Source organism: Chiloscyllium plagiosum, unplaced genomic scaffold (assembly GCF_037043375.1).
Source record: "Chiloscyllium plagiosum isolate Xiang-an unplaced genomic scaffold, Cpla_swu_hap1 HiC_scaffold_2, whole genome shotgun sequence".
Classification (NCBI taxonomy): domain Eukaryota; kingdom Metazoa; phylum Chordata; class Chondrichthyes; order Orectolobiformes; family Hemiscylliidae; genus Chiloscyllium; species Chiloscyllium plagiosum.
In genome coordinates this window covers 150,372,583-150,387,281 of record NW_028270140.1, presented here as the reverse complement: position 1 = coordinate 150,387,281, position 14,699 = coordinate 150,372,583, and the positions used below count along the sequence as shown (strand labels likewise).

General features: G+C 46.0%; 1 protein-coding gene across 1 annotated transcript in view; it reads left to right on the top strand.

The window, feature by feature from the left end:
* Window positions 1-8,462: 8,462 nt before the first annotated feature.
* The window catches only part of LOC122565272 (sialic acid-binding Ig-like lectin 15), a 36,051-nt gene continuing 29,814 nt past the window's right edge, over window positions 8,463-14,699 (top strand). Inside the window, exon 1 of the mRNA XM_087974632.1 lies at window positions 8,463-8,775. Coding sequence (XP_087830758.1) covers window positions 8,724-8,775 — 52 coding nt within the window. The 5' untranslated portion in view covers window positions 8,463-8,723. The remainder of the gene's footprint in view (window positions 8,776-14,699) is intronic.

Genomic DNA, 14,699 nt, shown 5'->3' with positions numbered 1-14,699 from the left:
CACAGTTCTGTAGACCTCAATCATTTCACCCCTCTCTGTTCCAAGGAAAACAACCCCAATATCTCTAATCTCTCCTCAGACGTACAGCTCTCCAGCCCTGGCAACATTCTGTTAAATCTTCTCTGCACTCTCTCCAGAGCAATGACACCCTTCCTTAATGCGGTGACCAGATTTGTACACAATACTCCAGTTGGGCCTCACCAGTGTCTTGTACAGTTTCATCATTACATCACTTCCTTTGTATACTATACCTCTGCCAAAGGAGAGCATTCCATTTGCCTTCTCTAAAACCTTATCTACCTGTACTGCTCCCTTTAGTACCTATGCACTTATACACCAAGATCTCTCACTTCATTAACCCCTCTCAGTATATTCCCGTTTATTCTGTATTACCTTTTACATCACATTTCAAACCCACTAGAACCAAGAAGAACAAAGGCAGCAACAGAACACAACCATTTCCAAGCCACTCACCATCCTGACTTGGAAATATAGAATTATAGACTCCCTATGGTGTGGGAAGAGGTCATTCAGCCCAGAGGCCCAGCACTGACCCTCTGAAGAACACTCCACTCTATTTCCCACAACCCTATATTTCCTATGGCCAATCCATCTAACCTGCATGTCTTTGGACTGTGGGAGGAAGCTCAGCAAAACCAGGCAGACACCGTGGAGAATGTGCAAACAATACCCAGTTACTCAAGGCTGGACTCGAATCTGCAGCCCTGTGAGGCAGCAATGCTAAATACCGACCCACTGTGCCATCCTGATATATCACTGTTCCTTCACTATCGCTGGGTCAAAATCCGGGAACTCCCTCCCTAAGGGCATTGTGGATCTACCCACAGCACATGGACTGCAGCGGTTCAAGAAGGCAGCTCACCACCACCTTCACAAGGGCAGCTAGGGACAGTTAATAAATGCTGGCCCAGCCAGTGATGCCCACACACAGTGAATGTACAAAAAAGGAAGATATTCAGATGTCATTGATAGAGGGGCGAAATGTGTGTTGGCAAACTCACGGGAGGTCAGTATCAAAATGGAATACCTGAAGGGGAGCAGGAATTCAGTCCTTCAAAGCTGGTCCAGCAGTCAATATGACTGTCACTGATTTGGCTGCTAATTCCCACAATCACCTTGGATTTATATCTCCTCACTCTCTGCCCAGAAAGTTTTCTATCAAATTCTGGTGTGAAGTTATTAATTGTGCTAGTGCCATGAATGCGATGGGAGGAATGCACTGCTAATCCACTACTCCATAAGTCACAGTGTTTGTAGCAATGTGTTGATTCAGTCACCAACGCAGCCAATTGTACTTCCAAAGTAAAAGAGACAATCATTCAACTTCTTTAATGAACACAAAATATTCAATTTGATATAAAATAAAACTCATTCCTAAAACAAGTGATAAGACATGTTAACATCTAAGATACAATCCAGAGAGCTGTGTCATAAATCTATAAAACTGTATCCCCTTTCAATCTTAAAGAAACTCTCACACAGCACAAAGGACACTAAAGACTCTATAGATATGATACTTTGAAAGGGCAAAAGAAAATCAGTCTTATTGGACAAAGTCCTGAAAATCAAAATGGAGAATTTAACCAAATATCACCCTCTACTGTTGATGAAATCAAACTGATGGAAGTTTGGATGGAAATCATGCTGTATCCCAGTCTTTGAATATTGGACAGTGGTGACGGTTCAGCTTTTAAGGCTTTACAAGAGAGTTGGAATATTGAGGTGTGGAATCTTTAACACATTCCCAAGTACTTAAACTAAAAAAAGTAACCTTGCAGTCTTACTGATGCTTTACGGAGCTTTTCTTAGCCCTAGGCAAGAGCAGAAACTGTTGATAAGCAACCATCAGCATTTTAGCATCCATACTCTCTTCCAAAGCTAGATGTTCTAGCAATTAAGGGAAATAAACCCGATCTCTTATCTCCCTAAAAGCTACTTTTCCAAAATCACTTTCTGTAATTGGCCAGGGAACACAGCCCAGATTAAAATGTTGAACTCATTTCCAAAACACGCACGTGTTCCCCTCAAATCCTTGGTTTAAAACAAAATACCTTGCAGTGCTGAAAGTGTCCAATCAGTTCATTATCTTTCAGCTCTTCATATAATCCAGAAATATAGACATGTAATCTCAACACCACCATCGTCTGCTTTTATTACGGAACCGATTTCTCGACTTCAATGGATTTTGAGTGAAGAAATTCTTTTAACTTGATGGCTAATGGGTCTCATTCTGATATTTTTAAATATTCATTCTGGGGATGTGGGTGTCACTGGCTCAGCTAGCATTTATTAACTTTCCCCTCGGAATCTGAGTAGCTTGCTAAGCCATTCTTCGTAGACCTAGTAACAATGTGTAATTGTTTTAAAAATGAGAAAAGAACAATGTAGAATTTATTAATATGACTTGCACCTGTTTGTTATCCTGCAATAAACAATATCCTGTTGAAGATAAGAGCGTGCTTTCATTGAGTCTTTCGAACACTTTCCCTCCATCATTGGAAACCAAGTTGGTTCGTGGACCCAGTCAAGAGGATGGTGGCAGCCATCTATGCCAGCCTGGTACTGGTTGGCATTGTAGAACACATATGACAAATGCTTTATTGATTCTGGATGGTGTAGAGTGAGAGTCGACCTCTCTCTATCCGGTGGTAGCAACCTTTTGCCCGCTATCCAAAGACACGGGGAACTCTTCCCATGATCTTCTGCCAATTTTCCTGACCTTGCATCAACCCCACCTCTCCCTCTATCACGTGAATTAAGCTGCCTGATGAGAACTGCACCCATCTCCTGTCTCCAAGCACCCAGTCAGGTGCTTTATTTCAGTTTGTCACTAATTGAAAAAGCTCTGAGCAACGAAGGGGATAGAATCAGATGGTGTTATGCAGTTGGAAATAGGTGGCCTTAGTGATCACACAAATATATCATTGCACATTGAGATCAGAATTAAATATGATAGGAATGTAGAAATAATCTCTTTGTTAGCATTCCATTTTTTGAGTGTTATTATTCCTGTCTATAAGGATGCCTGTGATAAAGTTTCCTGAGATCTTACGGGAAGGTTTTGATCTCTATTGAATCAATTTCCCTGGCATTAGCAAGATGAGGGAAATCTGTAAAATTCTAACAGGATTAAACGGGGTAAATGCAGAATGTTCCCTGTACTAGGGAGTGCAGAGTCATGGGTCACAGTCTAAGAATACAGTATAGGCCATTTAGGACTGAGATGAAGAGAACTGTCTTCACCTAGAGAGTGGGGAGCCTGTGGAAATCTCTGCCACAGAAAGCGGTTGAGACTAAGACGTTAAATGTTTTCACGTGGGGATTAGATAAAGTCCTTAGGTCCGAAAATATCAAAGGGTTCAACAATTCCAAAATCCAGAACACCTCACCCAGCTGAAGCACTGCTCTGAATCTTTTCCCAGTCCGGCTCAGTGGGAGTAACAATAGCTGCAGTATTCCAGGGAATTAGCTGTCACTGCCCTACTTTCCGCGAAGCTCCAGGGTCAGTGGTGAAGCAGGAATGGCTGCCTGCCAGGATTTCCAAAACTCACCAGCCCATTGTACAGGCTGCTGGTTTTTGCCAATATGTGGCTCCTCCCACTCGGCCCAAGGTATGACCACAGCTTCCATGTGGCGGGCCAGGGCCCCACCCTTAGACCTGAGGGAGAGGTTGGGAGGGGAGTCTGCTGCCTTGCAATTCCTCTTTGAAAGAATTCACTCCAACCCCTCCAACAGCATGCTACCATTCATCGCTGAGCTTTACCATCCTTGGCCTTCCAGAATTTCACCGGTCACTGGGTGATCCACACCCTCACCTCCCTCACCCTCATCCCTCCCCCAGAACTCCCCACATCCCTCCATCCCGCCAATACTTCCCCCAAACACTGCGCCACCCCACCACCCTACCATCCCCTGCACCTCCAACACCAACAAACCCCCTACAACCACTGCTCTACACCCACACCACCCCAACCCTCCCCTCCCCTCCCCCAGGCTCTCCCCCACCCTACCTCAGCACCACTCACCCCTCCTGTCCAGACTGCCGAGTTTTCCAGAGGGACAGCCCTCTGATTGGCCCAACAGCATGATGGCATTGCCCAGCACTCCTGATTGGATGGTCCAGCTGAAAACAGCCAATCAGGAGGGGGCCTCCATCTGTAAATGAGCCAATCGGCACAGGTTTGAGAAGTGCTTCTCATTTTGATAATCACTCACGGGATGTGAGCGTCACTGGCTGAGACAACATTTATTGTCTGTCCTCCGTTTCCGTGGAGATGCTGGTGGAGATCTGCCTCCTTGAACCTTAGGGTTAGGATTATACCGACAAACATCCATTGCAAACAGTGTTTTGTATTTTTAGGCACATGCAGGCTGCTTCCCTCTCAAATGTTTACATTTGAAAGTTTCATAGATCTTCCTACCCTCTAGAACATATCCATGCACTCTAAACATAAATCTTCAGTCATTGCAGCATTAAACCCTAGTTCCAAATAAAACAGGATCTCAACACGAAGTTCAAATGGATTTGGAGGTTTTTGGTTTCCTCAGTGTTCAAGTCACACCTCACTTCTGTTCCCCTACTGGCAAATATAGGATTTTTTTGGAGATACAACAGCTTAAACAAACATTCCTGATGAAGAGCTTATGCTTGAAACATCGACTCTCCTGCTCCTCAGATGCTGTCTGTCCTTTTCCAGCACCACACTTTTTGACTCTGATCTGCAGTCCTCACTTTCTCCTAGCTTAAACAAATGGACCATAAGACCATAAGACATAGGAGTGGAAGTAAGGCCATTCGGCCCATCGAGTCCACTCCGCCACTTAATTATGGCTGATGGGCATTTCAACTCCACTTACCCACATTGTCCCCGTAGCCCTTAATTCCTTGTGACATCAAGAATTTATCAATCTTTGCCTTGAAGACATTTAGCATCCCAGCCTCCACTGCACTCCGCGGCAATGAATTCCACAGGCCCACCACTCTCTGGCTGAAGAAATGTCTCCGCATTTCTGTTCTGAATTTAGCCACTCTAATTCTAAGGCTGTGCCCATGGGTCCTAATCTCCTCACCTAAGTTCACATTGAACTCCATCAGCCATTTCCTGGACCACTCTCCCAAACTGTCTAGATCCTTCTGCAGCCTCCCCACCTCCTCTGTACTACCTGCCTGTCCACCTATCTTCGTATCATCAGCAAACTTCGGTAGAATGCCCCCAGTCCCTTCATCCAGATTATTAATATATAACGTGAACAGCTGCGGCCCCAACACTGAACCCTGTCACCGTCTGCCATTCCGAAAAAGAACCTCTTATCCCAACTCTTATCCCAACTCTCTGCCTTCTGTCAGACAGCCAATCCTCAATCCATGCCAGTAGCTCACCTCGAACACCATTGGCCCTCACGTTACTCAGCAGCCTCCCGTGTGGCACCTTATCAAAGACCTTTTGGAAGTCTAGATAGACCACATCCACTGGGTTTCCCTGGTCTAACCTACTTGTCACCTCTTCAATGAATTCCAACAGATTTGTCAGGCATGACCTCCCCTTACTAAATCCATGTTGACTTGTTCTAATCCGACCCTGTTCTTCCAAGAATTTAGAAACCTCATCCTTAACTATGGATTCTAGAATTTTACCAACAACCGAGGTTACGCTAATTGGCCTATAATTTTCCATCTTTTGTCTTGATCCTTTCTTGAACAATGGGGTTACAACTGCGATCTTCCAATCATCCGGGACTTTCCCTGACTCCAGTGACTTTTGAAAGATCTCAACCAATGCCTCCACTATTTCCTCAACCACCTCCCTCAGAACTCTAGGATGTAGCCCATCGGGGCCAGGAGATTTGTCAATTTTAAGACCTTTTAACTTTTCTAGCACTTTCTCTTTTGTAATGGCAACCATACTCAACTCAGCCCCCTGACTCCCTTTAATTGTTGGGATATTACTCATGTCTTCCACTGTGAAGACTGACGCAAAGTACTTATTAAGTTCTCCTGCTATTTCCTTATCTCCCAGCACTAGGCTTCCAGCATCAGTTTGAAGTGGCCCAATGTCTACTTTTGCCTGTCATTTGTTTCTTATGTATTGAAAGAAACTTTTACTATCATTTCTAATATTACTGGCTAGCCTACCTTCATATTTGATCCTCTCCTTCCTTATTTCTCTCTTTGTTATCCTCTGTTTGTTTTTGTAGCCTTCCCAATCTTCTGATTTTCCAGTGCTCTTGGCCACTTTACAGGATCTCTCTTTTTCTTTGATACATTTACTGACTTCCTTTGTCAGCCATGGCTGTCTAAGCTCTCCCCGGATAATCTTTCTTTTCTTGGGGATGAACCTCTGTACAGTGTCCTCAATTATACCCACAAACTCCTGCCATTTTTGCTCTACTGTCTTCCCCGCTAGGCTCTGCTTCCAGTCTATTTTCGTCAGTTCCTCTCGCATGCCCTCATAATTACCTTTGTTTAACTGTAACACCATTACATCCGATTTTGCCTTCTCTCTTTCAAACTGCAGACTGAATCTACCATATTTTGATCGCTGCTTCCGAAGTGTTCCCTTACTTTAAGATCTTTTATAAAGTCTGGTTCATTACATAGCACTAGGTCCAAAATAGCCCAATAGGTTCAAGTACAGCTTCTTTGCTGCTGTTATTAGACTGCTGAATGGACCCCTCAAATTCCAAATTTAATGTTAATCTCACTCTTTGTGCACCTTGTCAGCAGCCCTAACATTGTATTCCTCGCTCAGTTCTATTACCCTCATGCATTTTGTATGGTATGATCTGCCTGAACTGCAAACAAAACTTTTCACGATGCCTAGGTACATGTGACAATCATTACTCAAATCAAATCAAATCGAACATTTCCAGCATCTACCTTGCTATGTCGCCACTTACAACTCAGTTTCAGTTACAGATGAAACAGATGCAGGAGGAATTGGCTGAGGATTGAGGAGAAACAATACAGTGATTGTTGAGGCACCTCAATCCAACTGCCTGGGTCTCTGGCCAAAGACCTGAGAAATGGGTCATGAAACAATTCGATGAATGAAATCATCAGCCCGTTCAACTCTTGGGAGGTACCTTTGCCTTGTAAAGCTTGGATCCTCTGCATCGATTGACCACTTAAACACAAAGTAACGATGTGAAGCTAAAAAACGGTCTGGTTATGTACAAATTCAGGACCGTTAAAGATCGACCAGGAGTCCTGGGATTGAACAGACCCGAGGGAGATGAAGGGATCCTAGTCTAGATTAGAGTGGTGCTGGAAAAGCACAGCAGGTCAGGCAGCATGCGGAGCAGGAAAGTCGACGTTTCGGGCAAAAGCCCTTCATCAGGAATCTAGACGCTGATATCCAGCATCTGCAGTCCTCACTTTTGCCTAGGAGATGAAGGGATGGCCTGTGGTGTCAGTTCTCTCAAACAGAGACTCCCTGTTTGGGGAAAACCCAGTGGGGCTGCCCCACCTAGTCTGTACAGTGACTTCCACCCAGCACAGGATCAAAATTTGGGTTTTTCAGACCTCCCCAAGAGATTTAGGGGACAAATGAAAAACAGCCTGAAACTCACTATCTGACAGTTATTGTTTCATCGAATTAAAGTGTCCAGACACAGAATCCTTACAGTATGGAACAGGCCCTTCAACCCAACAAGTCCACACCAACCCTTCGAAGAGTAACCCAGCCAGAGCCATTCCCCTGTGTTTACCCCTGACTACTGCACCTAACCTACATATCCCTGAATACAATGGACAATCTAGCAAGGCCAATCCACCATAACCTGTACATGTTTGGACCCATGCAGACACAGGGAGAACATGCAAGCTCCACACAGACAATCACCCAAGGCTGGGATCACACCCAGTTCCCTGGTACCCAGAGGCAGCAGTGCTAACCATTGAGCCACCATCTTCTGAGACACCTTTAAGTCGAGTGAGATTTGAACTCTGGCCTTCTGAGCCAGGTTATTTTACGTATACATTAAGTCGATGTGCTGGCACCTCAGGGCAGGTGAGTGTTATAGCCCTTGAGGCTAAAGGGATCAAAGGCTAGGGGAGGAGAAAGCAGGAACTGAATTGGATGATCAGCCATGATAATACTGAATGGCACAGCAGGCGGAGTGGCCTACTCCTGTTTCTCATTGGGGTCAACCTGTGATAGGCATGGTGCTCATAAAATTTGTCGAAAGGCTAAGAATTCAGTCACCAGAAAATAACTTGACAGCGGCTTGTTCCAACTCAGAGGAAATTGAATCCTTTCCAGTTACAATTCATTTCAGGACAAAGGCTGAATGATGTTTTTCTTTAAATGGAAACACCAGCAAGCCAGCCTGGAGCAGGTTCATCCTGTCTGGAGGAGTTAGTGATGTGACACATTGCTGGATGAGTTACAGGGCAGTCTCAGGTTGAGGTGAAGTGTCCCGGTAACTGGGGGGGGGGGGGGGGGAGTCTGTGTTCGGTAAATGTACACAGGCCTCCCTCTGTACTGCACCGCATTAAAGGAATTTTCCCCGCCGCCGGCGCTGCCTCATATGATTAAGGAGGGACTTTCCATCCTGTCGAGGAGACTCTTAGCAAAAATTTCTGCTTTCGGTTTTCTCTGTGCAGCAGGAAGCTGCAGCACCGGGACTTCCTGCTTTGAGTACACTACTAAGGGAGAGAGAGAAGAGAGAGAGATCTTTCTGTATCCGAGCGCTGGGTGACCATGAAAACACTTCATTTGCTGCTATCTCTCCTGCTGCTGCTGCCGATCTCGGGTATGTATCCAGTATTGCCTCCTTTACTCATTCAGGGCAGGTAGGGGGTCACTGGGTCGGCCAGCATTTATGGGCCATTCCTAATTGTCCATGGGAAAGTGTTGGGGCTGCCTTCTTGAACCACTGTGTGTGTGTGTGTCCATAGCCCCACAGGCCTGAGAGAGAGACAGAGAGAGAGAGGTGGACTGGCGGTGAGTTTATCCTGAGGGTCACCTCGCTTAGGGTGAGGGCTGAGAATGTGGCACCCTCATGATAACCTCAGCCAGTGCTGGAACTGAAACTGCATTCTTGATGTCAGTCTGCAGACCTCGGAATGAGAGTCATAGAGATGTACAGCATAGAAACAGACCCTTCAGTCCAACTCACCTATGCCTACCATCCTAAATTAATCTCGTCCCATTTGCCAGTACTTGGCCTATATTCCTCTAAACCCTTCCTCATCATATACACTTATCACCTTTTAAATTATGGAATTGTACCAGCCTCCTTCTTCTGACAGCTCATTCCATACACACACCCCACTCTGTGTGAAAATGTTGCCCCTTAGGTCCCTTTTAAATCTTTCCCCTCTCACCTTAAACATATGGCCTCTGATTTTGGACTCCACTACCCTGGGGAAAAAAGACATTGGCTATCCATGCCCTCATGATTTTGTAAACCTCTCTAAGGTCACCCCTCAGCCTCCGACGCTCCAGGGAAAAGAGCCCCAGCTTATTCAGCCTCTCCCTATAGCTCAAACCCTCCAACCCTGGCAACATCCTTGTAAATCATTTCTGAACCCTTTCAAGTTTCACAACATCTTTCCTATAGCAGGGAGATGAGAATTGAACGCAGTGCTGCAAAAGTGGCCTCACCAATGTCCTGTAAATCTCTATGACTCTGTGACTGAAGGAAGGGTGATATATTTCCAAGTCAGGATGGTGAGTGGTTCGGAGGGGAACTTGAAGGTGGTGGTGTTCCCATGTACCTTCTGCCCTTCTCCTTCAAATGGAAATGATCGTGGGTTTGGAAGGTGCTGTCTTGGGGTCTTCGGTAAATTTCTGTACTGCATCTTGTAGTTGGTTCACACTACTGGTGGTGGGGGAGGGACTGGGTGTTTGTGGATGTCGTGCCAATAAGCTGGGCTTCTTTGTTCTGGCTGGTGTTGAGCTTCTTCAATGTTGCTGGGGCTGCAACCATCCAGGCAAGTGGCACCCATCACACTCCTGACTTGTGCCTTGTAGATGGTGGACAGGCATCCAGGTGTCAGGAGGTGAATTATTCGCCGCAGTATTCCTCGTGTAGCCACATAGTTATATTTCCAGTTGAGTTTCTGCTCAATGGTAACCCCCAGGATATTGACAGTGGGGAATTCAATGATGAAAACACCATTGATTGCCAAGGGGAAATCAATGGCTTCACTCTTGGTGGAGATGGTTATTGCTTGACCCTGGGTCAAGCAATAAAATATGTGAGAATGTTCTGCACACATTGGGGAGGAGCAGCAGCCTCTCTCGGAGAGCGCGAGAGAGTGAATGTTTTCAACCCAATATGTTTCTCCTTCCTAAATGGACAATATGGGAGGAGGTTTGAAATATTAAAAAAAACAGAAATTGCTGGGAGAACTCAGCAAAAAAAGAGCAGAGGTAAGTGTAGTTCTGAACAAGAGTCTTTGCCACAGATGCTGAGTTTTCCCGGCAATTTCTGTCATTGCTTTGGATTTTCAGCATCCGCAGATGGTTTTTGTTTTTTCTGAAGTTTTGTTTGGTTTACTCAGCTGCTGTGTAGATCAAGAATGAAAGCCTCCAGAAAATATTCCATTCCGCCCAGCCCCGCCCCGCCCCACCCCACCCCACCCCACCCCACCCCACCCCACCCCAGTCTTTTCACCGTTGGTAGGAGAGTTCCAGACATGAGGAATTTCAGGAATGAGGTTAAATTAGAGAAGTTTGGGATTGGAGAGAGAAGGCTGAAAGGAGTTCTAATTGAAGTCCAATATCATGAGGGGTCCTGAGGGGACCAGATAGAGGAAATGAGAAGAAATATCTTCATAGTAATAGAAGCAGGTGTAGGCCATTTGGCCCATCAAGCCTGGTCTGCCATTCATTAAGATCATGGCTGATATATCCATTGTCTCAGCTCCTCCTACCTGCATTATCCCCATAACTCTTAATTTCCCAACCATGCAAAACCCATCCAATTGTGTCCTGAATATATTTAATCAAGCTGCCTCTACTACTACCTGGTGAACCACTTCTGCACCCCCTTCCAAAGCCAGTATATCCTTCCTCAAGTAAGGAGACAAGAACTGCACACAATACTCCAGGCACGGCCTCACCAACACCTTGTACAATTGCAGCAGAACCACCCTGCTCTTAAACTCAATCCCTCTAGCAATGAAAGCCAATATTCCATTTGCCTTCCTGATTACCTGTTGCAGCTGCAAATCAACGTTTGCGATTCCTGTACGAGCTCTCCAAGTCCCTCTGCACAACAGCATGCTGCAATCTTTCACCATTTAAACAATATTCTGACCGACTATTTTTACTTCCAAAGTGGATAACCTCACATTTACCAACACTGTACTCCATCTGCCAGACCCTTACCTGCTCACTTAACCTATCTAAATCTGTCTGCAGGCCCTCCACATCCTCTGCACAGTTTGCCTTTCCACTCAAGTTGGTGTCATCAGCAAACTTGGATACGTTACACTCGGTCTCATTTTCCAAATCATTTATATATATCATGAACAGTTGTGGGCCCAACACTGATCCCTGCAGCACCCTGCTCACCACTGATCTCCAACCAGAGAAACACTCATTTATCCCAAAGCTCTGCTTTCTATTGGTTAACCCAGTCCTCTATCCAGGCTAGTACATTCCCTGCAGCTCTATACATTCTTATCTTATGGATGAGTCTTTTATGCGGCACCTTATCGAACACCTTCTGAAAATCCAAGTATACAACATCCACCAAGTATACAAGTTCCCCTCCCTCCACTGCGCTTGTTACATCCTCAAAAGAACTCCAGTAAGTTTGTCAAACAGGACCTTTGTTTCCTGAATCCATGCTGCGTCTGCCTGATGGAGGTCTGGAATGTGCTGTCTGAGAGTGTGGCTCCGGCTGCTGTCTCACAGCGCCAGGGACCCGGGTTCAATTCCACCCTCAGGCAGCTGTCTTTGTGGAGCTTGCAAATACTTTTCACTGGGTGCTCCATTTTCCTCCCACAATCCAAAGATATGCAGGTTAGGTGGATTGGCCATGGGAAATTGCCCTCGTGTCCAGGGATGTGCAGGCTAGTTGGATTAGCCATGGGAACTGCACAGCCACAGAGATACGGTGAGGGAGTGGGTTTGGTTGGGATTTCCTTCAGAACGTTGGTATGGCCTCGATGGGCTGAATGGCCTGCTTGCACACAGGCCTGCCTCACAGTGGCAGGGACCCGGGCTCAATTCCAACCTTGGATGACTGTCTGTTTGGAGTTTGCACATTCTCCCTGTGTCTGCCTGAGTTTCCTCCCACAGTCCAAAGATGTGCAGATTAGGTGGATTGGCCATGGGAAATTGCCTCTTAGTGTCCAATGATGTTTAAGCTCAGTGGAGTAGCCATGGGAAATGCAGGATCATGGGGATAGGGTGGGTTTGGTTGGGATGCTCTTTGGAGAGTCAATGTAGACCCGATGGGCCGATTGGCCTGACTCCACACTGTAGGGATCATATGATTCTATGACTCACTCAACACTCCCCTTTCCATCTCCCACACAACCCTTTATGACTATGTCCCCGTGTTTGCGTGCAGGTCTGTTTATTTGCCCTGGACCACATCCCTCTTTGACTTCCTCCCTATCACATCTGCAATGTCCAATTATTTCACTGGTTTCCCCCCAGGTACCATTTCCCTCCTGGTTGGAAATTTCAGTCACATCAGGTGAAGTTACTTTGGCAACAGGCTTGACTGAACAGCCAACTTGCCCAAGGCTTTAGCACGGGCACATCAAGAGGACAGAGAAAACCCATTAGGTACGTCCTCAAAGCATCACTGAAAATCTGCAACATTCCCATCAACCAATGGGAGTCTCTTACTTACTCTGCGTAAACATCCACCAAGGTGCCAAGCATCATGACCATCTCTGACAGAGCCTGGTGGGTGTCCAGCATAAAGATCTGAAAGAGTGTGTAAAAGAACCCAAGCATCCCACTCACCTCCTTATATTTCTATATACTTGGGAGACGTGGGCATCACTGGCTGAGCCCGCATTCATTGTCCGTCCCTAGTTGCCCTTGAGAAGGTGGGGGTGAGCTGCCTTCTGGAACCGCTGCAGTCCACCTGCTGTGAGTTGTCCCACAATGCCCTTAGGGAGGGAATTCCAGGATTTTGCTCCAGCGACACTGAAGGAACAGTGATACATTTCCAGTCAGGATTGTGAGTGGTTTGGAGGGGAACTTGCAGGGGATGGTGTTCATGTATCAGCTGGTCTTGACCTTCTGGATGGAAGTGGCTGTGGGTTTGGAAGGTGCTCTTTAAGGAGTTTTGGTAAATTTCCGCAGTGCATCTTATAGATGGTACACACTGCTTCTGCTGAGCGCTGGAGACAGAGGGAGTGGGTGTCAGCTTTGGCAAACATCCACACACGTGACTTATACAATTTAAAGTAGGGCCTTGAGCAGTATTGTAGACCAGAGAGTGTGTTGCTGGAAAAGTTCAGCAGGTCAGGCAGCATCCGAACAGCAGGAAAATCAACATATCCGGCATAAGCCCTTCGACAGGAGCCCTCAATCAGCCCTTCATCACTTTTTCCTGGTTAAGAAGGTGTTGAGCATACTTGTCTTTATTGCTCATACTTTTGAGTGTCGATCATGTTGAGGTTGTACAGGACGTTGGTGAGGCCTCTTCTGGAATACTGTATACTGCGTCCAGTTCTGGATGCTCTCTTATAAGAGGAATATTATTAAGCTGGAGAGGCTTCAGGACAGGGAATGGAGGGTTTGAGTTATAAGGAGAGGCTGGATAGGCTGGGACTTCTTTCGGTTTATAAAATTATGAGGGGTATAAATAAGATGACCGGAAGGTGTCTTTTCCCTAGGGTATGGGTTTTCAAGACCACGAACATATTTTTAAGGTAAGAGGAGAAAGCTTTGAAAAAGGCACAAGGGGAAATTGTTTTACACAGAGAGTGGTTCGTGTGTGGAATTAACTTCCAGAGGAAGTGGTGGATGTGGGCACAGTTACATTGTTTGAAAGACATTTAGATAAGTTCATGAATAAAAAATGTTTGGAGGGATATGGGCCAAGCACAAGCAAATGAAACTAGTTTAGTTTGGGATTATGGTCAGCATGGACCGAAGGGTCTGTTTCCATGCTGTATGATTCCAGGATCTATATCACATCTCTGGAATGGTGGGACAGTCAATGAAGAGAGATTGAGCAAACTGGGCCAGTATTAGATTAGGTTCCGTACAGTGTGGGAACAGGCCCTTCGGCCCAACAATTCCACACTGACCCTCCGATGAGTAACCCACCCAGATCCATTTCCCTCTGACTAATGCACCTAACACAATGAGCAATTCACCTGGCCTGCACATCTTTGCACTGTGGGAGGAAACCGGAGCATCCGGAGGAAACCCACACAGACGCGGGGAGAATGTGCAAACTCCACACAGACAGTTGCCCGAGGCTGGAATCGAACCTGGGACCCTGGTGCTGTGAAGCATCAGTGCTAACCACTGAGCCGCCATGCCGCCGTATTCTCTAGACATTGAAAAATACAATCTGATCTCATTTCATACCTAAAGGGACAGACAGAGTTGACGCCAGTAGGGGAGTCTCCGACCAGGGAGCACAGTTTAAAAATAAAGGAGGGGCCATTTAGGCCGGAGATGAGGGCAATTATTTCACTCAGAAAGTTGGGAACCTTTGGTATTTAGAGGACTGTGGAGGATCAGTTA